At 41.4% G+C, this 23,086-nt stretch overlaps 4 protein-coding genes across 4 annotated transcripts in view; 2 read left to right on the top strand and 2 right to left on the bottom strand.

Annotated features, from left to right (window-relative positions):
• Nucleotides 1-430: 430 nt before the first annotated feature.
• On the bottom strand, nt 431-4,561 carry wdr12 (WD repeat domain 12). Its single transcript, XM_080053071.1, has 13 exons — nt 4,407-4,561; nt 3,989-4,083; nt 3,576-3,670; nt 3,356-3,462; nt 3,115-3,230; nt 2,867-3,021; nt 2,728-2,773; nt 2,511-2,596; nt 2,176-2,316; nt 1,821-1,926; nt 1,576-1,708; nt 926-998; nt 431-803 (listed from the first exon to the last, which is right to left on the bottom strand). Exons 1-13 carry the CDS (start codon nt 4,445-4,447, stop codon nt 726-728), a joined length of 1,272 nt encoding a protein of 423 aa, XP_079909197.1. The 5' UTR covers nt 4,448-4,561; the 3' UTR covers nt 431-725.
• An 807-nt stretch (nt 4,562-5,368) lies between these two features.
• nop58 (NOP58 ribonucleoprotein homolog (yeast)) lies at nt 5,369-11,419 on the bottom strand. Its single transcript, XM_080052693.1, has 16 exons — nt 11,277-11,419; nt 10,701-10,777; nt 10,562-10,614; nt 9,018-9,142; nt 8,791-8,927; nt 8,523-8,587; nt 8,250-8,384; nt 7,755-7,900; nt 7,420-7,546; nt 7,062-7,225; nt 6,829-6,963; nt 6,653-6,714; nt 6,399-6,556; nt 6,181-6,305; nt 5,934-6,020; nt 5,369-5,820 (listed from the first exon to the last, which is right to left on the bottom strand). The coding sequence occupies exons 1-16, from the start codon at nt 11,319-11,321 to the stop codon at nt 5,764-5,766; spliced, it is 1,698 nt and encodes a 565-aa protein (XP_079908819.1). The 5' UTR covers nt 11,322-11,419; the 3' UTR covers nt 5,369-5,763.
• A 289-nt stretch (nt 11,420-11,708) lies between these two features.
• nufip1 (nuclear FMR1 interacting protein 1) lies at nt 11,709-16,041 on the top strand. The gene is made up of 10 exons (XM_080052749.1): nt 11,709-12,057; nt 12,494-12,579; nt 12,668-12,772; nt 12,852-12,914; nt 13,013-13,089; nt 13,278-13,370; nt 13,515-13,708; nt 13,813-13,953; nt 14,599-14,870; nt 14,995-16,041. Exons 1-10 carry the CDS (start codon nt 11,820-11,822, stop codon nt 15,475-15,477), a joined length of 1,752 nt encoding a protein of 583 aa, XP_079908875.1. The 5' UTR covers nt 11,709-11,819; the 3' UTR covers nt 15,478-16,041.
• Nucleotides 16,042-16,496: 455 nt separating this feature from the next.
• The window catches only part of LOC307269880 (cilia- and flagella-associated protein 47-like), a gene marked incomplete at both ends in the record, with an annotated part of 50,134 nt that continues 43,544 nt past the window's right edge, over nt 16,497-23,086 (top strand). The window contains 11 exon segments of the mRNA XM_080052962.1: nt 16,497-16,640; nt 17,580-17,737; nt 17,849-17,964; nt 18,816-18,954; nt 19,229-19,313; nt 19,457-19,597; nt 19,718-19,887; nt 20,139-20,245; nt 20,408-20,637; nt 20,734-20,935; nt 21,225-21,453. Coding sequence (XP_079909088.1) covers nt 16,497-16,640; nt 17,580-17,737; nt 17,849-17,964; nt 18,816-18,954; nt 19,229-19,313; nt 19,457-19,597; nt 19,718-19,887; nt 20,139-20,245; nt 20,408-20,637; nt 20,734-20,935; nt 21,225-21,453 — 1,721 coding nt within the window.

A 23,086-nucleotide genomic window follows, 5' to 3' on the forward strand; every position in this document is an offset into this window, starting at 1 on the left:
GAGTGCACCTCCCTGGTTGCTAAAAACAAGTTTTCAGTAAAAGCAAACTGATATTGTAGTTCAATGAAAACCACTACGGCTACACCTTGTCGCTACCCACTCTTCTCTGGTCAAACCAGTCTGAAGAGGAAAAAGTTCAGGTATCCACGATTCAACAGGTTTTTTGTTTTGCAAACCAAAAACACGAGGAAGTTGATGGTGTACAATTTTTGCAAACAGTAACTGCAAATTGTGAAATACAACATACCTCAGAAAGTAATGTGTAACTGGTTTCTTACTTCCGTAATCAAGTCTTACAAGGCAACTTGGAGGTTAAAAAATTAACCTTGTATGGAACCTTCTCTGTCAATTTTCATTGTTATCAATATTATATCATCACTGTTCATCACCTTCATCAACATATCAGAAATCAAATACCAAGCACTTTTGAATGAAACATTTAATAAAAGAGACATTCAAGGAGACAAAATAAATTTATAATTTTCTTAGGTTACAGGAAGACAACGACAATCCATAAGAACATCTGTGTAAAAAATTGAGGGATGGGGGGAGAGGGTTAAAAGTTACCACAATAATGAACACAGCCGGCAATTTATCGTATGGAAGCAAAAAAAATTAAAAAAAAATCTCAGCTGCTTCTGTCCGCCTGTCACTGTGTATACATGTGTGTCCATTCTGTGTGTCTTGCGGTGATGGATGTGGTGGATCTCTGGCGGCCATGGATTCTATGCCCCTGCGTCGGTCTGAGGGGCCGAGTATTTGTAGGTGTACAGCTTGTTGTCTGCACCTCCACTCAACATCAGCTGCAAATACAAAAACAAGAGAAGTTATTTAACTTTGAACTACAGTCCCTCCTCGCTTTCCCACTGGAATAAGCACTGAATGCCCTTTGCTTTGGTGTTATATTAGTGGAAAACAATCTTACCCCACTTTCTGTCCAGTCCACACAAAACACTTTGTCCTCATGTGCCGCCAGGTCATACAGAGGAGCCTTACAGCTGTGACAAATGAAAGAGGTTTATATAGCAAAGAGTGAGGACAACCGTGGTATTGAATATATTTATGTTGCAGTAGGTGTAGGCTAAAGAGAGGTCTCGTACGTTTTCTAAACTGTATTTTATTCTGAAAGAGACAGGAAGCTTGTTCCAGACAGAGGCGTGGCTGAGGGGAAGCTTTTTGACTCAGATGTGTGGAATGAGCAGGACGTCCTGCTCTACAACTACGAGTGACCTTTCAAACTGCAACAGCAATGATAACGACACAGCTCGGGCTCTCATTCGCTACTGAAAATGAAATCTTCTTAAAGATTTGAGGTAGCAAAAACACAGGGAAAAAAAGAACTGAAAGGATAACTGCCTTTCAGGACCTGACCTAGTCAGCTCATTTGTGCCTATTGATTGATTTATTGATCTTTCAGTCATATTTTTAATAGTCTAAGGGTGTTGAAAAACAGGAACCTGCAATATAATAGCACAAAGTTCTTTGAGTTCCAAATGGAAATACGCTATTGATTTCTTATTGGAGTGCATATTTGACTTTTTTTGCATACACATTGAACGTATGTGCTGTACAGACCTTCTGGTGTCCCACAGTTTGACCAGGTTGTCAAGGGAACCGGAGACCAGCTGGTGCTCGTGTGACGGCGCCCACTTGACGGCAGTGACCCAACCTGTGTGGGAGGTCAGGGTGAGCTGAACCAGGGACCCGTCTGGAAAGGAGAGGGAAAACCAAGAGGAAATAAGATAACGCTGCTGACGAGACACAGGCAGAATGATCTTTAAAGCGTGAAGATGTATGTGCTGTTTGGAGAGCAGTGCTACCTTTGGTGCGAGGGTCCCACAGCCTGATGTGTCTGTCGGTGCTGCCCGAGGCCAGCCGTCGACACAGAGGCGAGTAGGAAATGCAGTTAAACACTTTACTGCCCGTCTGTAGAAAGGACAAAAACATCAGGGAGCTTATTATAGGAAATGCAAAATAAATAGCATCAAAATATTTCAAGGTTTCTAAAACTTTTATTATATATTCGTCCTGTATGTAGCCTGATAGGCAAGACCCAGGGCAAAAAAGTCATATATCTTAAGCATATATCAGAACAAAACTGTATCTATATCATCGCCATCTCATTCAATTTGAATCACATCACTTGTTTTACAAGCTCATCATTGCGTCTCTCACCAGCGTTGTCTTCATTTCTCCCGTCTCAACGTCCCACAGGCGGATGGTGTGGTCCCAAGATGCACTGCACACCTCCTCACTGTCGCACCACAGCACGGACGACACTGCCTCGTTGTGTCCCGACAACGTCATTATTGGAGTCTGTGTCGGAGTGAAAAGAAAGAAACCTCACATTAAACGTGTGGACTTTGACGTAATCAGGTTAAGCATAGAGATATGACTCTGTTGGGACCCTTCACCCTGGTCAGGCCAAAGACAGAATTCTTGCATTTAAAGCGTGAACTTTGACTATATCAAGTTATGTGTATTGATATAACTGTGCTGACACCACTCACCCTGGTGAGGCCGAGCTGTTGGGTCTTCTGCTTCTTCCTCGGTCGGTCGACTGGCTCCTCCACCTCGTCTGCCTCGTCTGTGGGAACTGTCGGCACAGGTAGAAGGTTGGAGATTTTTCTTTAAATTCAGTTACGCTTAAAGTTCCAACAAAAAAGATGGCTGAAAACTGAACTAACCCTCGCCCTAAGATGCAATCAATCAAATGCAACAACTTACCTGCCGACCAGATCTTCAACATTTTGTCCCAGGAGCCGCTGCAGAACTGTGAGGGAGAAAAACACAAATTAATATTCACAAAAAAAATGGTAACACCTTTAAATTTGGTTCCTTCTACATCGTCCATCCGTGTTTTTACCTTTGAGCCGGTGGGGTCTGTGGCGACGGTGTCCACGCTGCCCGTATGTCCCCGGCAACAGTGTCTGGCTTTCACCTTGTTGCGTTCAGAGTTCCATTCCCACAGCAGCACAGTCTGGTCCAGAGAGGCCGTCAGGAGCAGAGAAGTCAGGCCGTCTGCACGAAAAAAATAATAGCAGATGTCTTTAACAAAAAGGAAGCGACTATTACTTACTAGAGTAAGGTATCTGCCATTTTGTCCACTCTCACCTCTTTTGACCCATGCGACGTCTTTGACCACGTCTGTGTGTCCCGCCACCGTCATCACCGCCTTGCCCTCCGCGGACCAAATCCGGGCCGTCTTGTCATATGACCCTGTTAGAATCCTGCAAAAAAAAAATACAAATAAAAGTAAGAAAAACAAGGGAAGATCATAGTAGATTACATCTGAACTTTGCAGGAGTTATTGTCTTAGACCTTGACTATCAAGCATTTATTTCCCCGACCTTACCACTCAGAATCAGCATCCACAGAGCTGATCCAGTCATCGTGCATCATACACTCCTCAGGCTCCGGGGCTGTGATCCGCTCCACGTACTCTATCTCCACCACATCTTCCTGAAACCCAGACGGAGAAGTGTGAATACCAAATCATGTGTTCCCACTATCCAGCCCTAATTTGTACCATTTGAAACAGGATTTATCTTAAAATCTGATGTCAAGCAGCGTACCGTTGATATGCCCTCGGTCTCCATGTGAGCGGAGAGCGTCGTTCGCAGGAACTGACCCCTGACCAGGAAGTCAAATTCCACTTTGCTGTGAGATGCTGCGGAAACAAAATCACAATATAAAATTGTTTGTTTTTTTTAAATTGCAAAGTCAAGAAGAAGAAAAAAGAAGATTCATGATATCCTAGTAGTCAGAGCATTTTTCAAGACTTTCTAACATTTGATTTTAGACATTAAAAATACTAATTTAGGCCTTATTCTTAAATTAACTTTAAGACTTCAGACACCAATTCTTATTAAAGCTTATTATTTTTTAGATGATTTCAATGCCTTGGGTCTGCAGGGAACATGTGTGCTTGCCAACTATAGAATAGCATATTTGAAAAGTATAGAGTGAAGTATGTGCTTTTCTTTACCATTTCTAGCCTCCAGTAGCTTGTTGATGACATTGCTGAGGTCCTGCACCTCAGAGCCAGCGGGGATGGAAAATGGGACATCATCCACAACATACCTGAAGAATAGAAAAAAAGCCATGAATTCAGCTGCTACCACAGGTGACATATCCGCCGACACATTTATTTTGAACTAGAAGCATTTGGTATGCAAGTTGCATCACAGACATGAAGAAAGCAGCAGTCAATCATATCTTGGATTTGTTAGCTAGTTTAACAAAAAAGCAAGAAACATTAGCTTCAGTATTTAGAGGCTAAGCAGACAGTTGCAGCACACATTGAAAAGGCAAAAGTCTCACTGTTTACTGGGAGTTACAGCTAGTTAGCCGGCAAAGCTAACCATTCCTGTCCTTTAGTAGTATATTTGATATATAAAGCTTACCGTTTGTTCTCCGTGAAGAACCTCGCCTGTAACTGCGACATGTTTACTTGTGTATTTTTATCTCACGTGTCAACCTAGCTATATGAATATAAAGATATGGCTAAATTATTAATCCGTTCCCCTCATAACACACCAGGCTCAGGCTCTCGTGCAGTCACTCGTGCCATGTGGTACTGTTGAAGGCCAGTCAGCAGAGCACAGATCCATGCGGTGGATGATGCGGATCTGCGCTCCTCAAGTAATGCCTGTCTACGGTATTTTTCATGTGGTGTTTTGTCCTTTTTTTGATCGTGTAAATTCCCCGTCAGTCCTGTTCCTTATATTTTTACCATGTTAAATCGTCACTATTGAAATAGTACAATAATATGTTGCTTTCATTTTATGCTACTTTATAATTTGCAAATCTACTTTTCTTTATTTTACTCCATTTAATTTGTTTGATAAATTGATGGAAGCAAATTCAGATTTTACATTTTATGTAAATCAATAAGATTAATTATCTGTAATTGGAGGTTAAGCTTCCCAGTTGTATATATAGTAGTCGTCAAAGTTAGCTCCACCATTATCAACGTTAAAGCCAAAAATAATGTAATAAACAGATAAACGCATTAACCATTCTAATCCAGTAAATAATATATATAGGAAGTTTAAGGGAGCCATTTTTATCTTTGGTGCCCTTATTTAATACTTTATAATTTCCTCAATTAAAAGTACTCTTTATATTTGTGTTTTAAGTCTTCATAACCATTTTTTTGTGACATTCACCTTTACACTTTCAATAGCTCAACACTTGACAAAAGTAGCAACTGAAGGGTAATTGCACACTGCATTTCTATTTTTTCATTTACATGATTAACTATTCCTAAAACAGACTTCGGAAATTCCATTTAAACTATATCAATAAAATCAAATAACTTGTAATGTATTCAATCTTAGGCAATATATACAACCAAACCACACAGTTACAGCAAAAAAAGGTTTATTTGACCAGGGCAGACGTTCACAGTCTCAGACAATAAAATGTTCCTGTTACTCGTTGATCTATGCAGATATAATACATGTCTGATACGGATGTGCTGACAAATAAAAACTGACATAAAAACTGTAAAGCCAGGAATATCTTGAAAAAAAATATAGATTTACATTTCTCACTTATTTTTATAACTGGAAATAACAGTGATTTTAGCCACACCTTTCTCAGATATATAAAAATGAAGATCCAATGATTTCTTATTTTCTTAACTCTTGATGTCCAGAAACAGGTACCGGACACAGTACTGCCCTTATTTGATATAAATGTATGAGACAAAATGAAAATAACATAAACTAAAAGAAAATATATACACTCTCCACTCTTTCAGTCATCTTCCTCCTCAGCCTTCTTTTTCTTCTTCTTTTTCTTCTTTTCCGACGACTGCAGAGAGGAAAAAATGGAAATGTTCAACAAAAACCAAACACCGTAAAACTTGTTAAATCTCCCGTGAATCGTCTTAAGAATTGGGATTAAGTGTCCAAACAGATTCCTACCTCCGTTACTGGGATCTCTTCCTCTTCTGATTTCTCGGCTTCAGGCTCCTCTTTCTTGGCCTTCTTCTTTTTCTTCTTTCCTGACGACTGCAGAGAGAAAATAATTTGTTCAACAACAAAACCCAAACACTAGAAACCTTGTTAAATGTCTTGTGAATGGACTTGGGATACAGGTTCATTCTGCACTGCACAGTTCTGCCATTTGTTTATAATGACATTAAAGTTCTTCGATTTCTAATCGTCTTACCTCCGCTACTGGCACCTCTGTTACCGCCATCTCCTCCTCTTCTGATTTCTCGGCTTCAGCCTCCTCTTGCTTGTCCTTCTTTTTCTTCTTCTTTTTCTTGGGAGTTTCCTCTGCTACTGTTTCTTCTACAGAACAGGCAGAAACAAAAACAAAACAGTCAGTATCCGAGTAGCTGGACAATTGGCCAAAAGGTTAGGGTTTGTGGCCATTGCACCTACCTTCTGTTACTGCTTCCTTTTTGGGCTTCTTTGCTTTGACCGCTGGCGTAGCTGGCTGTTCTGCTGCGTCGTCCTCCTCCTCCATCTCCTCAAACTTCCTCTTCTTTGAGGTGGAGGGAATAGTAGAATCGCCGGATGGATCGTACATTCTCACTTCACTGTAGATGGGCAGGGGAAAAGTGGGGATTAAAAACCCTCTAATTTTTACACATGGGAAATAAATATTTGGAAAGCAGCGGAATGTCACTACTCGCCTCTTGTGTTGGTATTTGTCTGCCTGTGCTATTGATTTGCCTGTTCCACTTATTCTCCGGATCTGAGAAGGAAGAAAGACAAAATCAGATGAGTGGCAGATCGAAATAAACTATTGCTATGTTGGATATTCTTTATTATAACATTAAACACATTTTTCTGTAATAGATTTACTTACGCCCTTCTCCTCCATCTGTCTCAGCCTTGCCTCCAGCTTGGCACGGTTCTCTACTCCCATTTCTGAGTTGGTGTCCTCTCCCAGGGCATCGTAGCGAATGGCCAGGGCTGCTTTAGCCGCCAGCATTCTGGAGATCTGGACAGGTGAAGAATAACAAAAGCCATTTTTATTTCCTTACCCTTCGACTGAGAAGATCATTAACTAGTCCACTTAAGTGTGCCTTCTGAACGTACCTTGCCCTTGTTCTTGGCTGAGGTCTGGCCCACCATGGAGGCGTGGTAGATGAGGCCGTACTTGGGTGTGTCTTTGCGGGTCTTCAGGGCTCTGAACAGAGCCTTCTCAGCTCCGAGGATCTGAACCGTAGAGGCTGGATGCTTTGCCAGATTCAGAAGGGAACCTTAAATCACACAGCAACGAGAAAGCAACAAGTAAATACGATGCTCTCACTGGTACATAACAATTGTAGCTTCTTACAAGGCAAGCTCAGATGAGGTAGTGACTTAAAAGCATCAGGCATTTTCAGGAAAGAGACATTATGTCGTCATCATCACCGCTTGACTGGGGTTCACAGTTCCTTTTTCGGCGACTTACCAGCATGTGAGATGAGTCGGGCGCCAACCAGCTCGCCAACCATTACTGTCAGGTTGGGGGCGATTGCCGTCATTCGGTTCTTCAGGTAGTCGTATAGCTGAGTGCGGTATTCTGAAATCTCAATAACCTGCAGGAAAACCAAGGTGGTGAGAAATGTAATACAACAGGCACATCAAGCAGAGAAGTTTGTTTTGTTAGAGCAGGGGTCAAGAAATATGACTGTTCAGATGAGGTAGTGACTGAAAAACCCACATAATTTGTTTCAGGGAAAAGACAAACGTCGTCATCATCACTACAGTCACTTCAGCTCATGTTATAAAGAGAGAAAGACTTACCTGTTCACACAGGTGCCTGATGTTGCCAATGTCCTGTTCTGAGACTTCTGTTCCCATAGAGATCTCGGCGGCCAATTTAACCTCTGCCTCGATCTCCTCTGGGAGAAGGTCTGAGAGGTCGCTCGTGGCCACGTTTGTGCGGAAACCTAAAAAGCCACATAGACATTCAGTTAATACTGTCAGTTTCAGGTGTTAACTAGTTTTAAAGTGGCACTCCACTGATTTATACACATCAAGTATTTGGTTGACAGTACTTAATAATGTAGTTTTACAGTCCTTTTGTTATGGAGGAGGTTCCTAAACCCCTAAAAAAAAATAGCCCAAATGAAGCTTGCGTCAAGGGAAATGTAGGATTTAGCCTTTTTGGAAATTGAACCATGGTATCAGACTAGATGTCAGAATATCTCAGCCTCTGATACATCACTTTAGAAGTGCAATTAACTTAAAACCAAATTAGATCCTTTATTTTTAATGTATCTATATACATATTTGTACCAATTTTGAGGACAGCTTTGCAGTAGACCAGGTTGTCGGTGATGATCTTTCCGACCTCTGGAAAGTGCCAGCCATACCACTCTCTGCATCGCATGATGTAGTTGTTAAGCTCCTTATCCAGGTCATCCAGAAGAGCTAAAGAGACAAGGGGGCGAAAACTCAAAATCAGACTACACTTATAAAAAACACCTCAAATCCAGCAATTAAAATATTGTGTTTTCGGGTTTTTCTTGCATAAAAAAAACCTGCATGCATATTTATAAATATACTTACAGATGGCCTGCACGATCATAGTGTCCACTTTGTCTGGACTGAACTTCAGCTTGTACCGGGACAGACTGGAAAACACAATGAAAAGACAAAGCATTGAGTTAATCCACACAACTACCTTAACAATCTTTCTATGCATGGGGTGAGTGACTGTGCCTCAGCGGTAGTGACGAATGCTGAGGGAAATCTACAGGGAGGTTCAGACAGCAAGTGTAATCATAGGCAACGGTGGGGTTTGGTTCAAGAGTGAATCTGGGTGCTACCAACCGACCTGTGAGCCAACCCCAGGGACATGGCACTGATCTCCCTCGGAGGAAGTCCAGTGATGAGGTTCTCCATCTGGCCCCTGATGCCTCTCATCAGCTCAGCCACAGCAGGATTGTAGACACAGCTCAGGTCCATCTTTTCCTAAAAAAAGAAAAAAGCTGGTTAGAGCCACAACAACATGGGGACGTAAGACTTGGCCATTGTATACTGACGATGTAATTGTTCACTTACTTTAATAACCCCACCAAGTTTTAAATCACTGATGGCCAGCTGCTCGTGAGCCTCCTTGGCAACAACCTTCTTTAGCACCTTTTTCAAGCTTTTGCCAATTTTTCCCTCGGTGATGGCAGTGGCAGCTGAGTGGCATAGGTTGGGAAACAATGCATTAAATACAATAGGCATAAAGTGACAACTACCTATTACACCCAAGGGGAGGATTATAGACATTTAATTCGGCATACAAACTAGAGGGCCAGCTATTTTTCCTGTTGCATCTAAACTACCTTCTAGCCTAACAGTATGTGGTCTCATTTAGGGCTGCAACTAATGATTATTTTGATAATCGATTAATCTATCGATTATTTTATCGATTAGTGTTTTGGTCCGTAAAATGTCAGAAAATGTTGAAAAATGTTGATAGTTTCCAAAGCCCATGTTGACGTCCTCAAATGTATTGTTATGTCCAAAACACAGATATTTCAGTTTACTGTCGTCAGCTTTTTAATTTTCTTAATACAATGATGTTATAGCCCCCATCATTAATTTGCATTTACTCATATATAATCAATTGAACAATCGATATATTCTCTCATTCCAGGCCCTGAGCAGGGACAGAGTGAGAAGAAGGGAGTTAAGTAGCAATAAATCTTGTAGTAGAACTTTCCCATAAGGTAAGCCTAGAGGGCAAGGTGATGTATCTAGTTAATACAAAGGCCCCCTCATAGTTTCTCACTCCGTTCACCAAGCTTTAGATACAATTCAAGGCTGGGAAGCTAACCCTACTTTCGGCACAAGTTCATGAAGAGGAGGCCAGGAGGGGGGGGGCGCCTTTAGCTCAGTTGGTAAGGCGTCCCCCTCCCGGGCCGGGTCCAGCAGCAGACCCGGGTTTGATTCCCGCCCGCGGTCGTTCTCTGCATGTCACTCCCCTCTCTGCCCCATTTCACCTCTGTCTTTCTGCACTATCAATAAAGCATAAAAATGTCCAAAAAATATCTTAAAAAAAAGAAGGAGGCCAGGAGGTAGAAGAAGGATGGACTTTGAAAACGCATGACAACAACTTAGCCAATCAATACCCTTATTGAGAGATGTTTAAAATGTCTTGCTGTTGAGAAGACACTTTTCTTTTTTGACTTTCACTTTGCTGACTCTGAACTGCATACGCTGTCCTGTGATTTTACTTTATTAAACAACACTTGAGAACTTTGAAACCTTTTTCAGACATTCTTTATTTTTGCCTTCCATATTTCCGAATAAACAAACACGTATTTATTATAGTTTTAATACCGTCATAATAGGATTAGAAACCAGAAAATATTCACATTCGAGAAGCTGAAATCAGAGAATTTGGAAAAATGTTATTCAAATTACTCGAAACGATTAATCGATTTTCAAAATAGTTGGCTATATTTTTAATAATCGATTAATCGTTGCAGCTCTAGTCTCATTGGTAGTGACGAATACTGTAGGGTGCCTCATGTTTATGAATCAGACACAGAAACACATCACAGACAGCAGAACTCAGGTGAAATTTAGTGTGAAGAGATTCGTGGAATTACCTGCCAAGGCCTCTGTTGTGTCTATAAACTTCTCAAAGTGCTTCAGCTTCACACTGTAAGTAAACAAATGTAGACAAGTGAGAACATATGTCATCCACTATGTATGGATCCTATAATACCAGTTGCATCAAACACTTACACTTTATTCGCCTTTTCAGGAGTTTCAAACTCCTTGTACAGACTGTCGACCTGTAGGAGCTTGGACTCATCGAGGACCTGAAATATATGAGACACTTAAGTTAGTTGTGAAGTATCAACGAAGACATATACTGTGTGAAAGGGAAGAAAACATTTTGTTTGCAAAATGTCAATTCCTATTTGGATTAAATCCAAATGTGCCATAAGTAGCGTTCAGGATCATATTACTTGCCGATCGTGTAACAGCTATGTAGTTTACTAAGTGCAGGATTTGCACGTGCATGTAGTCAGCCTCAGCATGCACACGTGGTAACAGGGCCTTCACAACGCTAACTCATTAGCAAGAGTACCAAAACCACTCTTCCACAAAAACTTCTCAAATGAACCCGTTCACGTACATTGTGAGAACAAATTAATGTGTTGTCGTTGCATAAAAAAATCGTTACCATTAACGTTACACACAAATGAGCCCACGTGTGCTGCTTTGGTTAACTAGCTAGGAGGCTAACCGGAGCTACCACGAGTATGTAATCACTGCTCATTCATTAAATGACAAGAAAAAAAGGCGAGTACATACTTTAAATATCGCATATCCAGCGGCGGTCTCAAACAACACGAGCATTTTGGCAGCAGATCGGCTCCTTTACGGAGTTGTGCTGCTATCTAAATGTTGGAGAGCCTTCACGGATTCTCCACAGTCACCACGCGTCTGCTCCACACTCTGTCTGAAGCAAGCATGCGATGTGCGACGTGCGAGCCTGATGCGAGCATGGCGGGGGCGAGCTTTTCGTGGACGCGCCCCGGGTCTGGGAAACAGACCTCGACGAAGAAACTAATTTTTAAGTTTAATAATAATACTGCAATTAAAAACACACACGCTAATGTTGAAATGAAACGCCGTATGCTCAAAGTACTATCATAAATATAATATGACAGCGTTTATATTTTGTTATGTTTTATGTCCTTCCTGTTCTTGCGGAAGTGACGGACGTGTGTGGCGTAAAGTAAACTGGAGCAAAACATGCACATGTGAGAGCTGCGTGGTGAGAGCTTACAGTTTATGGGTCAGACATTAACTTCAGTTTCCACGTGAGGTAAGGAAAGAGCTCAGGCTTGTGGTATGAACCAACCAGGACACTATCCCCCGCCGGACTTCGGCTGTCCGCCTCCGAACTCCTTCCAGCAGCAGGAGCAGCAGCCCCGCTCCAGCGGCTTCCACCCCGGCATGTGGAGCTGGGGAGAGCCGCCCTCAGAGCCCAGCTGGGGCCATGGCGGCCAGGCGGGTTGGTACCAAGGACCAGAGGCTGGGTCTGGATTCCCATCGGGCCGCGGGAACTGTGGACCTAAACGTCCACACGGTGAGTTGTATTGCTTTTAACATAATCATCCATCAAAATGACACAGCCATAGTATCAGGAACATCATCGTGCTAGTTGGAATGTCATCATGTCTGTTGGAATTACAGGCTGCATCACTTCCTATATTTTTCCAACTTATACCATCATACATGACTTGAGCAAAACATAGCATCTACTTTATCATCATGGACATGTCACTAATGATGCTTTGGTCAAAGCAGAAGCAGCACAGAGCAAGATATTCCAGGACTTTTTAGTCCCTGGTATGGGTCATGGTCCAAAAGCCCTGGATCCTACTTACCCACAACCCACCCAAAAGCATATCTGGAAAAATCCCCAGGAAATGAATGCATGTCTGTATAAAGTCCCCAAAAGTGACCAAAGACAGACTGTGTGTGTTATGCTGTCATCCTTATAACTTGAGTCTCATCATAAGGTCAAAACTTTGGACACGACTGGCATCGAGGCGGACATCGAGGTGGAAGGCAGAATTACGGAGCCCCCAACTCTCATGGGAAAAAGGTAAACTATCTGTTGTAGCATTTCAAGCACATCGTGTTCTCCGTGCTTTTTGTCATATAACTGAACTGATATGTCTGTTACCCCACAGCAGAAAAATAGGAAGGAACCAGAGTTCTCCAATTTTTGTGACACCTGTGACCGGGGCTTCAAGAACCAGGAGAAGTACGATGAACATGTTTCTCAACATGTTAAGGTAATCTGATTGTTGATGAAGTATATTTTGCTTTATTGTCATTTGTTGAAATTCAAATTTGACCAATCTTTTCCCTTAGTGCTCTGTACCCGACTGCAGCTTCATGGCTCACGAAAAACTAGTCAGCATCCACTGGAGAAATGTAAGTGTAATGACTCGCTGTGTATCTTTACACTTTTCTTTAAGCTCTCCAGTATTTTTCATTTAGCTCATTTCAGTGTTTTTATGTCCTGACTGCAGAACCACGCACCAGGAGCCAAGAGAATCAAGCTGGACACACCCGATGAGGTTGCAAAATGGAGAGAGGAGAGGCGCAAGTCAGTATTTGCAAAAAATAAGATGGTTGAGACTGTGGCAGCCATTCTAACTTATCTCTGAACTATTAATCACATTTAATACCATAAGATGATCCACAAATTTGCATTGTTTTCCACATGTAGATTTGATCCATGATGCCTATTTCTAATTAGAAAAATTGTTTATTGACCTTCATTTGTCCTTCCAGAAACTTTCCAACACTTCAGAATATGGAAAAGAAGAGAAAGGTGATTGAAGTGCAGGAAGAGACCGGGGCTGTTCTAGAGACGGCTCAGTTTGGGTAAATGTACACGTTTTATGTGTCCACGCACCTTTCTTCTTCTCTGTTTTAACACAACTAGAATATATGTGCACTTCTTTGCTTTGACACAACAAGGCCACGGTTATCTTGTCTAAATCTGTGCTTTCGTATTTAATCCACAAGACGTATGAGAGGCAGAGGAAGGGGTCGGGGGAGAGGGAGAGGGCGAGGTCGTGGCTGGGGTAACAGAGGGTTTCATGGAGGTAACCCTGGAGGCCCTCACCCATCAGACGGCAGGGCTACGGAAAGACCTCCGCCCCACACCCAGCGCTGCGGGGACGGGGACCCACTGGGAGCGCTGGCCTCCAGTGACCATGGTGAGTATCAAATCCTGTACAATTTGAAACTACCGTTGCTGGTCTCATATCTTTCAAATAATTAGTCAAAGTAACTTGTCATGTACTTCAATGTGTTTTTCCAGATTCTGACAGAGAGGACCCAGCTGCTGACTCTGGGACTGCTGGCCTGGTCGTGGCTCCCAAAAAGATGAGCTCAGGTCTGGGCTCCCTGGTGGCCAACTACGGCTCCATGAGTGAGAGCGAAAGTGATGAGGAACCGGACGGTGAGTTTAACCACCCTCCTTCTGATTTGACCCCAAGACAGGATGTGTTGTAGTTAGGGTTGGTTTTATTACATAGGTAGTAGGGTTATATGCATTGAGACTAGGGCTGCCCTGAAAATAGAGTGAACAGATGAACATGTTTAAACATGCTTTACTTATTACTTATCATCCGTCACTTACTAACTGAACAGCCTTATGCAAATGATCAGATATCGTACAATTCTTCATATTACAAAAAACTAAATTTGTTAAAGAAAGTAGTTTGGTGGGGGCGCCCTTAGCTCAGTTGGTAGGGCGTCCCCCCCATGGGCCTTGGCCAGCAGCGGCCAAGGCCCTTGGTCTTTCTCTGCATGTCACTCCCCTCTCTGCCCCATTTCAACTCTGTCTCTACACTATCAATTTCCTTTATTTTGAAAAGGCGCAGGATCTAATTGTTTTTTTCTTCAGTTTTCTTCTTTTTTATTTCTGCAAATAAGCGACCAGTGAAATCTTGTCTGACTAATGACCTTTCTGGTCGACTAACATTTGCTCGACCCCAAGGGTTTAGGGGGAAGCCCTAATTGATACTCACAATACACATTTGAAAATCGCATGACACAGGGGAAAAAAACTACATAAAAATCACTTCCTTTCAATGTGTTTCAGCCATGCCCATCCAGAGAGCCAAGAACCTTGTGCAAGTGAACCAGTCTCTCTTAAACACAATCCCAGCAAACACCCAGGGAAGAGGAGCCTCCAGGGGCCCTCAAACGTCTTCACAGGGTCCAGGAGCTCACAGAGGCCCCCAGCCTGTCTCTGGTCATCACACACCTCACAACGGAAGAGGAGGAAGAGGAAGAGGAGGCAGGGGAGGAAGGGGCCGTGGAAGAGAAAACCAAGATACGCCGCAGATCCGTCGTCCAACTCTACTCGAGATGGTAAGGACTCGGAGACACATCTCACATCTGAGATAATACAAGGATATAGGTTAAATTTGTATAATTGAGATAATGCATATTCTCAGCCATCTTGAGCTTCTCTGTTTTCATTCACCCCGTTTAGTTACTGGCGCCTGATGTCCGCCACGAGAGAAACGTCCTGCTGCAGTGCGTGCGCTATGTCGTCCGAAACAACTTCTTTGGCCTGGAGAGCAGACCTCAGAGCAGCAAGGAAGGGATAACGGATAACGCTACAGCAGTTATCTCAAACAGAGAGCATGATGGGATGCGGGAAAAGCCGTCCCTGTTTGGTAGAGGAACATCGGCAGAGGTTGGAAATCAGGCTGGTTTAGAAACAAGTAACACGTTGCCACAAAACGGTCACCATCAAAAGATACAGAGTGATCAAGTATGCTCAGATGTGTCCGAGGATCATGTGGACTCAGAAGTTAGTGCTGAGCAGGTTAAAGGGGATTCCATTGAACAACCTGAAGTGACATCTGCCAAAGACTGCCACAGCCTTGATATGAAGGCAACAAATGAAATCACATCTACCTCAAATATGTACGACGATGAAATATGGGAGAGCACTGGTGCTGTTATATGAATTCCAAGCAAATTAGTAAAGTTTAATTATTTTGTTCCTAAACATAAAATTGATGTCTTTCAGACATTGATGTTTTTTTTACTTTAAAATTCTTTTTGTATGGACTGTATTATTTGTTACGTGATTTGATGTTAGTTTGACTAACAATATCATCATTTAAAGTTTTGTAAAATGCTATGGTCTGAAGAAAGACTATCTTCTTTTCTTGTGAAATAAATCACTTGAACTCTAGATGATTTTACATTTGTGAAAATGTTTATCTTCATTTTAAGTTTGAATTTATATTATTCTAAGATTATGATACATGTATGTTTTGCCATGTTGTACCATTTTTAGTTGTTATAAACTGAAAGGAACCCCATATTAATAATATATTTTAATTAATGATATTATTATTATTATTATTATTATTATTATTATTATTATTATTATTATTATATGCGCTAAATACATACTATTAGCTTTGTGGAAGAAACACAAAATGCCTGAAGCTGAGATATTAAATTGAGCTATCCATGTAGCAAATTGTTGCTTTGTCCCCTCATATCATAATATGTCCATGCATCATCCACTATACTAAGGAACAACACTGATAAAGAGGGAGATAAGGAAGTATTCTTATTGTAATTCCATTTCTTATAATAATGATAATAAAAGTCTGTCCTGACACTTATGATATCCAAAACATTACATTGCTTCAAAATAAAAAAAGATACTTAAAGGATTACTGTCTACTAGTGCAAAATACTACACCTCCCGCCCACCTGGACAGCCCGAGGTTGTAAAACGAGCGCAGCCGAGTCGTCGCCTAGGAACCACTTGAAGGCTACAACAGAGGCACTTCGGTAACAACTGTAAGCTGACTATCGGTATGCATGTTAACGAAATGGCACGATACAATTATATTTTTCATGGACTTTAATTAGAGGAGAAGAATATTGTTTGCGTCTGAGAGTAGAAACGTAATGTTTAGTCGTCTCTAAGTAAGTAGTAGTAATAAGTAACTGTAAGTCCCAAAGATGGCTGGTAGTAGTGTTCATGTTGACCCGCCGCTTGTCGAGTTCAACGATGTGAGAGTCGGGAAGGTGTACCGGACCACAGTCACGGCAACTAATATCGGGAAAACTTCGAAGAAAATAACGATGGAAAAGCCCGAGACAAAGGTAAAGTTAATTTCGAGGAATTAAATTGAAGAATTAAAAAAGTATGTAACGCTTGCTAGCTAATTACGGACTCTAGCTAGCTAGCTAACGCCTTGAGCACATGTTCGTGCAGGACACTATAAGCTAGCAAAGTTAGTAAGCTAATTAACATTTCGTTAGTATGGACATTGTTGGTTTAATTTATCCTTGTTCGGTAATAGCAACTATTTATAAGTACTATCTCCCTATTCATGTGAATGCAAATATTAATTTGTATTGCAGGTGATTCAAAAAGAGTTTCCAATGTTTCCAGATAGTATGAAGGTGTTCTGTCTTTACCTATATTTGTTATGGATTGTGAGATGCATATGTCTATCTCTTAAAATGTGTGTCTAAATCAAAAGTAAGTATATTATACATATGCAAGGAATTCGCTTTGGTACATTTAGCATAAAACAGATGTTAAAAGAAAGAGAAAAACAGGTACACTAGTAAAGTTAATTAGCTAATTTAAAATGGTGTGGACATTGTTTGTTTAATTTTACCATGTTCAATATTAGCAACTATACATTTATATCCGTCTATTATCTTCCTATTAATGTGAATGTAAATATTAATTTGTATTATATTAATTTTACCAGTTGATCATTTATTTAGTTTAAAGAGTTTCCAATGTTTTAAGATAGTATGAATGTCTATCACTCTATTACCTATATTTGTTATGGATAGTGAGATGCATGTCTACCTTTTAACATGTGGGTCTGATTCACGGGTAACTACAGTATATTTAACATACAAAGAATTTGCTTTGTTTCTTTTATTGGTGCTTGCAAGAAAGATAGATGATGTAAGAAAGTTATAAACGAGTACTGCAAAGTCAAGAAATCTCTAAAGATTGATTTATGCGTTTACCCCGGTTTACTCCCTATCCTTCTTTTTTCTATCTCCCTTTTCCTGCAGTTGTTCAAGTTCACGGCATCCGGCTCAGCCGAGGTGGTGGCTCCTGGTCTGTCAGTGAGCGGCTTGCTGGAGTTCACTCCTGAGGAAGAGGAGGAGGTCCGAGACTGCCTTCTGATTCATGTAGATGACGTGGAGACCATCAAAGTCCCACTGCTCGGGTAAACAGACAACATATACTGTATGATATGCATTCAAGATATATTGGACCAAACACGCTCATTTATTGATGTTCACGCATTGATCTACACTTTCTTTATGTTTTTCTCTAGGTTTCCCAGGGCTTGTTCCCTCCTAATGGACTCAGTGCTAGACTTTGGCTGCATTGCTGCCAGCAGTCAAGTGATTGTCAAGCATCATCAAATAACCAATCAGGGATCAGCACCAGGTAAATCAAGCTTCTCTTTTTTGGCCTAGAGAGATTTCTCACGTGGCATGGGTATGAAATATTAATTTAACCAAACACACACTCCTTGACCCATCAAATATGAATGTGTTCAAAATCTTTATTAAAGAGGAACCATTATACTTTTTCGACTTGTATGACCTATAAACATTGTTATAATGATTTATAGTCATATTTAACAATACTAAAGTATCAAATAATGACTTACATGCATTTAGACGTATTCCCTGCAGACCGTCTGGGGTGGCTGTGCAGAGTGCTAAACACAAGGGCAGCAGGTCGAGAATTCACTTGTTAAAATTTCCGGGATTCGTTACGTAATGAATCAGGATTTTTCCATGTATGGTAATGCTGCAACGTGCTCAGGCACGCTCCGGCCATGCCCCCACCTGCCTGCTCAAATCTGCCTGTGTGCTGCTGAAAGTGTTCCGGAAGGGAGGTAACGAATCACAACAGAGTGGGGTTTGCAGGAGGGGGGCGAGGGGGCGGACAAGCACAAAGCCCAGTGTGGACAGAGACTGCTGAATGCACCCGGATGAGAGGAAGAGTTTCCCGAAAATCTACATGGTTTTTTGTGCTGTGATTCGTGTCAGGTTGCTCTATAGGAGTTATTAATGAGATATTAAGACCAGAAAAGTAGTATAATAGGAGATCTTTAAAGATTCACAGATTTTATTAGCATTAGGGACTACTTAGTACATTTACTCAGTGAGAATACGTACATTTGTGTGTGTGTGTGTGCGCGTGTGTGTGTGTGTGCGTGTGTGTGTGTGTGTGTGTGTGTGTGTGTGTGTGTGTGTGTGTGTGTGCATGTGTGCATTTGTGCATTGAAGGTTCGTTCCATGTGCAGTACAATGGAGATTCCTCAGTCTCACTCTCACCATGCAGTGGACTAGTGGCAGCTGGCTCCACCCAGTGGCTGAAAGTGGAATTGCGCACCAATAGACCCATGCAGATTGATGAGAAGGCTATGTAAGAAAGGCTTTATAACACCAGTCCAAGATAACTGTGAACACAGATAGCGTGGACAGTAAATGCTTGGTCACATATTATAGAGTTTAAGATTATTTTTAGAAGCTTGCAATATTACCCCATTATATTCTATTACATAACTAAACGTAAGTGCAATGTGTGATTTTATGCTAAGAAATATATTACATTTATATAATATCAATTCTATTTGTGGTTTTGATTAACTGTGGAGCACTTGCACTCTGCATGTACCTCATCCTCCCTTTTTTCTCAGGGTGAAACTCCAGAATCAATCCGCTGTAGTTCTCAGAATCAGGGCTGAGGTGGTGGACCAGCGCCTTGAGGTCAGTGACCCACAGGTAATTCAATATTCCAAGTGGAATTCTTATTGTACTTAACTGTGATACCTCTTTAAACCATAAAATGGTAAATAGTTTTCATGTAAAGATGCTTGTGGTTATTTCTGTTGCTGAACATAACATAAAGCAGCGCTATCTTACAGGGAGCTCCACTGTCCTGTCTGTGCATTGGACCTGTATACTTTGGTACGTCTTGCATAGAGAATGTAGTTCTGAGAAACAACTCACCTGACGCATGTGACTGGGTCTGCCTGCTCCAGGATACTGCTGCCGGAAGCGAAATGGTGAGCGATGCCCTCAGGAAAACTATATGCAGCCAATCTGCACAGCTGCTATGAACTATCGGCATGTTTGTTGCACTGAGCTGAAAATGGAACAAGGTTTTGACTGTGATGTTTTTGTAGGGAATAGACCTCCAAAAGAGTACAGATGCCGCCCTGTTGGAGAGAATGCAGAGGTGCAGCCCAGCCACCGACGGAGTCTCGCACGTCTTGGTGTGTGTGCCTATGCAGGGTCGACTGGGGCCGTATGAAAAAACTACTGTGGCAGTTTGGTTCAGCCCCATCTGCAAGAGGTGAATTCTCTAGGACTGCCTGAATGTGTCTGAAAAAAACAAAAACACCCTTTCACATTTCACGATTACATTTATTCAAAGAAAATGAAAAGTTTACTCCCCGTCGGGGAATCGAACCCCGGTCTTCCGCGTGACAGGCGGAGATACTGTCCACTATACTAACGAGGAAGTGGTACTAGATCTGGGATGTGGCAAATATTGTATATGTCAGCATATGTACCACCATAGAGTAACTTCCCTGTCACTTTCAGTACAAGAGAAGAGAAGAAGCATGATAATTCAACAAGCCGGCAAGACTATTGTCTGTTCCTGCTGTTTGAGTCAGTGGGAAGCAGACATGGCTTCACTCACCATAACGGTACTAAACACTCAAACACGTCTCATTGTATAGTACTATACAAGTGCTCGGGGGGTGACAATTAGTTAAATGTATGCTTTGTCAACAGATTATTAGTTGATTAATTAAATGTTAATTATATCACACATATTCTGATTAAAACTCCTTTCTCTGTTTCTTCAGGTAACAGCAGTGTGGAGCTGGCAGTGACGGGATCAGGGCTGTCTGTGGCTCTGGTGCCTCGTCCCTCACAAAAATTTGACTTCCTCACCTGTTTGTCTGGCCAACGTGTGGACCTGCTGTGTGTGTTGCAGAACCTTTGCCCTCAACTTCCTGTCAAATACCACTTCCGCAAGTTAGAGAATTTCACCATTAGGCCCTATGCTGGCATAATCGCCCCAGGGCAAAACCAGGTAAGGATGGGGATTGATTCAGTTATTTATTTATTTATAAATCCAAAGAGAGTGGTGAATTAAAGGTACATTTTCTCTCTCTGTTGTGTTCTCCAGGATGTAGTTTTGTCTTTCATGGCACGGCAGCAAGGGAACTTCCAGGTGTGTCAGAAGGTGGATGTCTTAGGTCTCGTAAAGAGAGGTGGCAACACTGCAGATGTTAATGGACTTAAGCTTTGCAGCTTCCACACCATTACGATACATCTATCTGCTGTCTGCAGCAGTGAGACCACACACCCTGTGCCTAAACTGAATCCAGGTGAATATTGACGGCTAAATCGCACCAAAAGACCCAAACCAACAATGTGTCTTGTCTCTTAAAACTTTCTGATTTCTGCTAGAGGTGAATCTTTAATTTTCTATTAAAATGGGTGAGACATTTCCTTAAACCGCTGTTGTATATAATGAAACATACAAACCTTCAACATTGTAGCCCCCCATGTTTTAAATGTAGATGCCACAATTGGCTGATGTTTAATTTCTTTTCATGGGTTGTTGTTTTATTTTGATACACGTACCTGTCCTGCTTTAAACGGGTGTTTTAACAGGCATCACAACAGCAATTACCAATCTGACCGGATCGCGGCCTCACGTTTGGTCCAGCGAACTAGCCTGCTTTCGCCTGATGGCGCGTGCTGCTGTCCTCAGCGCCGACAAAACACGACTCCACGTACACCGCAGGGAGAAGAGACAGGACACAGAGGGGGAAGAGTTCCTGGCTTTTCCTAATGACAGGGCCACGAGCATCAGGTCTTCATTGGCAGACAGACAGTACAGGTTAAAGAAGAACACTATTTCACTGCTCAGTGCAGACTGACAGGCCCATTTGTCAACTGGCATGTGTTTAAAATAATCAAAAACAACAAATGCAAGTTTCAGTAAAAGTGTGAAATAGACATGTTTATATTTAATTTAGCTAGTTTTAACCGAAGGAACATGTATGTTTAAATTAGTGGTGGGCCGATAACGGCGTTAACGGCTGCGTTAACGCCAAACTCTTATCGGGCGATAAAAAAAATATCGCCGTTAATCTCTTAATTCCACCTCCTGTTCGGCTCAGGGGAGATGCTGTTCGCCGTCGGGGTGAACCCCCTTCCGCACGTGAAGGCTCGCTTCACGTGCGGGAAAGCTATAGTGTGAGCGGCCACAGCTTGTATTTTGGTCATATCTAACACTGGACTGCAGGCCTATATAAAAGTGTTGTACCTTTGCTTTCTTTGGGTTAAAAAAAACTCCATCAACTCAGTATCCGTCTAGTCCAAAAAAACTCTGTCAGCTGCTGCTGCAGACGGTGTGCAGACGTGCTCGGAGAATCGGCATCGGCGCATCAACAGTCATTCAATGCAGCGGCAGTAATCATACAACCGAACGGTGTAGAAAGTCCCGTCAGTTAAATATAGTGATCCAGATTTTAAATCCATGTTAAAATCGGAAGGATATAAAGCTAGTTAGCTTAAAAAAAGTAGCAAACATGTCAACTGTGATGTGTTCAGGCCGGCTCAGTAATATGATTGATGTGTTCAAATGCAACACAAAAAAAAAGAAATTTGAGATTTTGGCGAAACTTGTTTTCCCAGCAAGATAAAATAGATAGTAAAGATGGAATGGAATTATGACCTGTTTAATGTCCTATCTAGAGCTATGATCATATCAGCAATTAAAGCAATAATACAAGTTCTATTTCAACAAAATAATAGAAAAGTATCAATAGTGATATCAATAAAGACTTGGATCGTTAAGGAGTCTTGAAAATGGTATCAATATCAATACAAATTAACTCTCCTGTCATCTGAGAGAAATTAAGATGATTTAATTTTTTTAACCGTTAGTATTTACCGGTTAAAAATATTATCGGTTGACTGGTTTACCATGGACATCCCTTATACTGTATAAATGTATATCATACATTGTATGTTTTTTTTGTGTTATCCCAGTTAAGTTTATTATTAATTTTTTATCATTTAATATTACTTTTAATAGTTCCGGGACGTTGGAGCAATAACCTGGTGTTTTGACACTTCAGTGTGCACTGTGAATTTGAAGTAATGTTCAGTTTTTGAATAAAGATGCAGCATTTACAAATGTTTATTTTTTTTATCCGATTCATCGATTAATCGAAAAAATAATCGACCGATTAATCGATTATTGAAATAATCGTTAGTTGCAGCCCTAAACAATTCATCGTTACCTCTTATGGCCTACAGTTCAAAGTTCATGTTTAACTGAATAAACAGTTTGTAAACACAAGTACATCTTGTTGAACATTATTTATTTTCATCACCAATTATCATAGTAGAACAGCTTCCTCAAGCAGTTTGTGATGCATGTTGGAAACAGGAGATGAGCCCCTGGTCTGATGCGCCACCTGGCTTGAGAAACACGTTCTCAAAGACTTACTTTGAGTCATTAT

This window comes from Ammodytes marinus, assembly GCF_949987685.1.
Source record: "Ammodytes marinus genome assembly, chromosome: 24".
Taxonomy (NCBI): Eukaryota; Metazoa; Chordata; class Actinopteri; order Uranoscopiformes; family Ammodytidae; genus Ammodytes; species Ammodytes marinus.

What these genes read in the sequence shown, in the direction of transcription:
- wdr12 (XM_080053071.1), bottom strand. Translation starts at nt 4,447, where the DNA reads ATGTCGCAGTTACAGGCGAGGTTCTTCACGGAGAACAAACG. An exon ending in CGTCGCATGGGTCAAAAGAG is followed by an intron (nt 3,022 to 3,114) that starts GTGAGAGTGGAC and finishes TTTTTCGTGCAG; the next exon opens with ACGGCCTGACTTCTCTGCTC. An exon ending in GAGAAATGAAGACAACGCTG is followed by an intron (nt 1,927 to 2,175) that starts GTGAGAGACGCA and finishes TCCTTTCTACAG; the next exon opens with ACGGGCAGTAAAGTGTTTAA.
- nop58 (XM_080052693.1), bottom strand. Translation starts at nt 11,321, where the DNA reads ATGCTCGTGTTGTTTGAGACCGCCGCTGGATATGCGATATTTAAA. An exon ending in CTGGATATGCGATATTTAAA is followed by an intron (nt 10,778 to 11,276) that starts GTATGTACTCGC and finishes CATATATTTCAG; the next exon opens with GTCCTCGATGAGTCCAAGCT. An exon ending in GACAAATACCAACACAAGAG is followed by an intron (nt 6,557 to 6,652) that starts GCGAGTAGTGAC and finishes GCCCATCTACAG; the next exon opens with TGAAGTGAGAATGTACGATC.
- nufip1 (XM_080052749.1), top strand. Translation starts at nt 11,820, where the DNA reads ATGAACCAACCAGGACACTATCCCCCGCCGGACTTCGGCTGTCCGCCT. An exon ending in TGGAGAGAGGAGAGGCGCAA is followed by an intron (nt 13,090 to 13,277) that starts GTCAGTATTTGC and finishes TTGTCCTTCCAG; the next exon opens with AAACTTTCCAACACTTCAGA. An exon ending in GCTGGCCTCCAGTGACCATG is followed by an intron (nt 13,709 to 13,812) that starts GTGAGTATCAAA and finishes GTGTTTTTCCAG; the next exon opens with ATTCTGACAGAGAGGACCCA.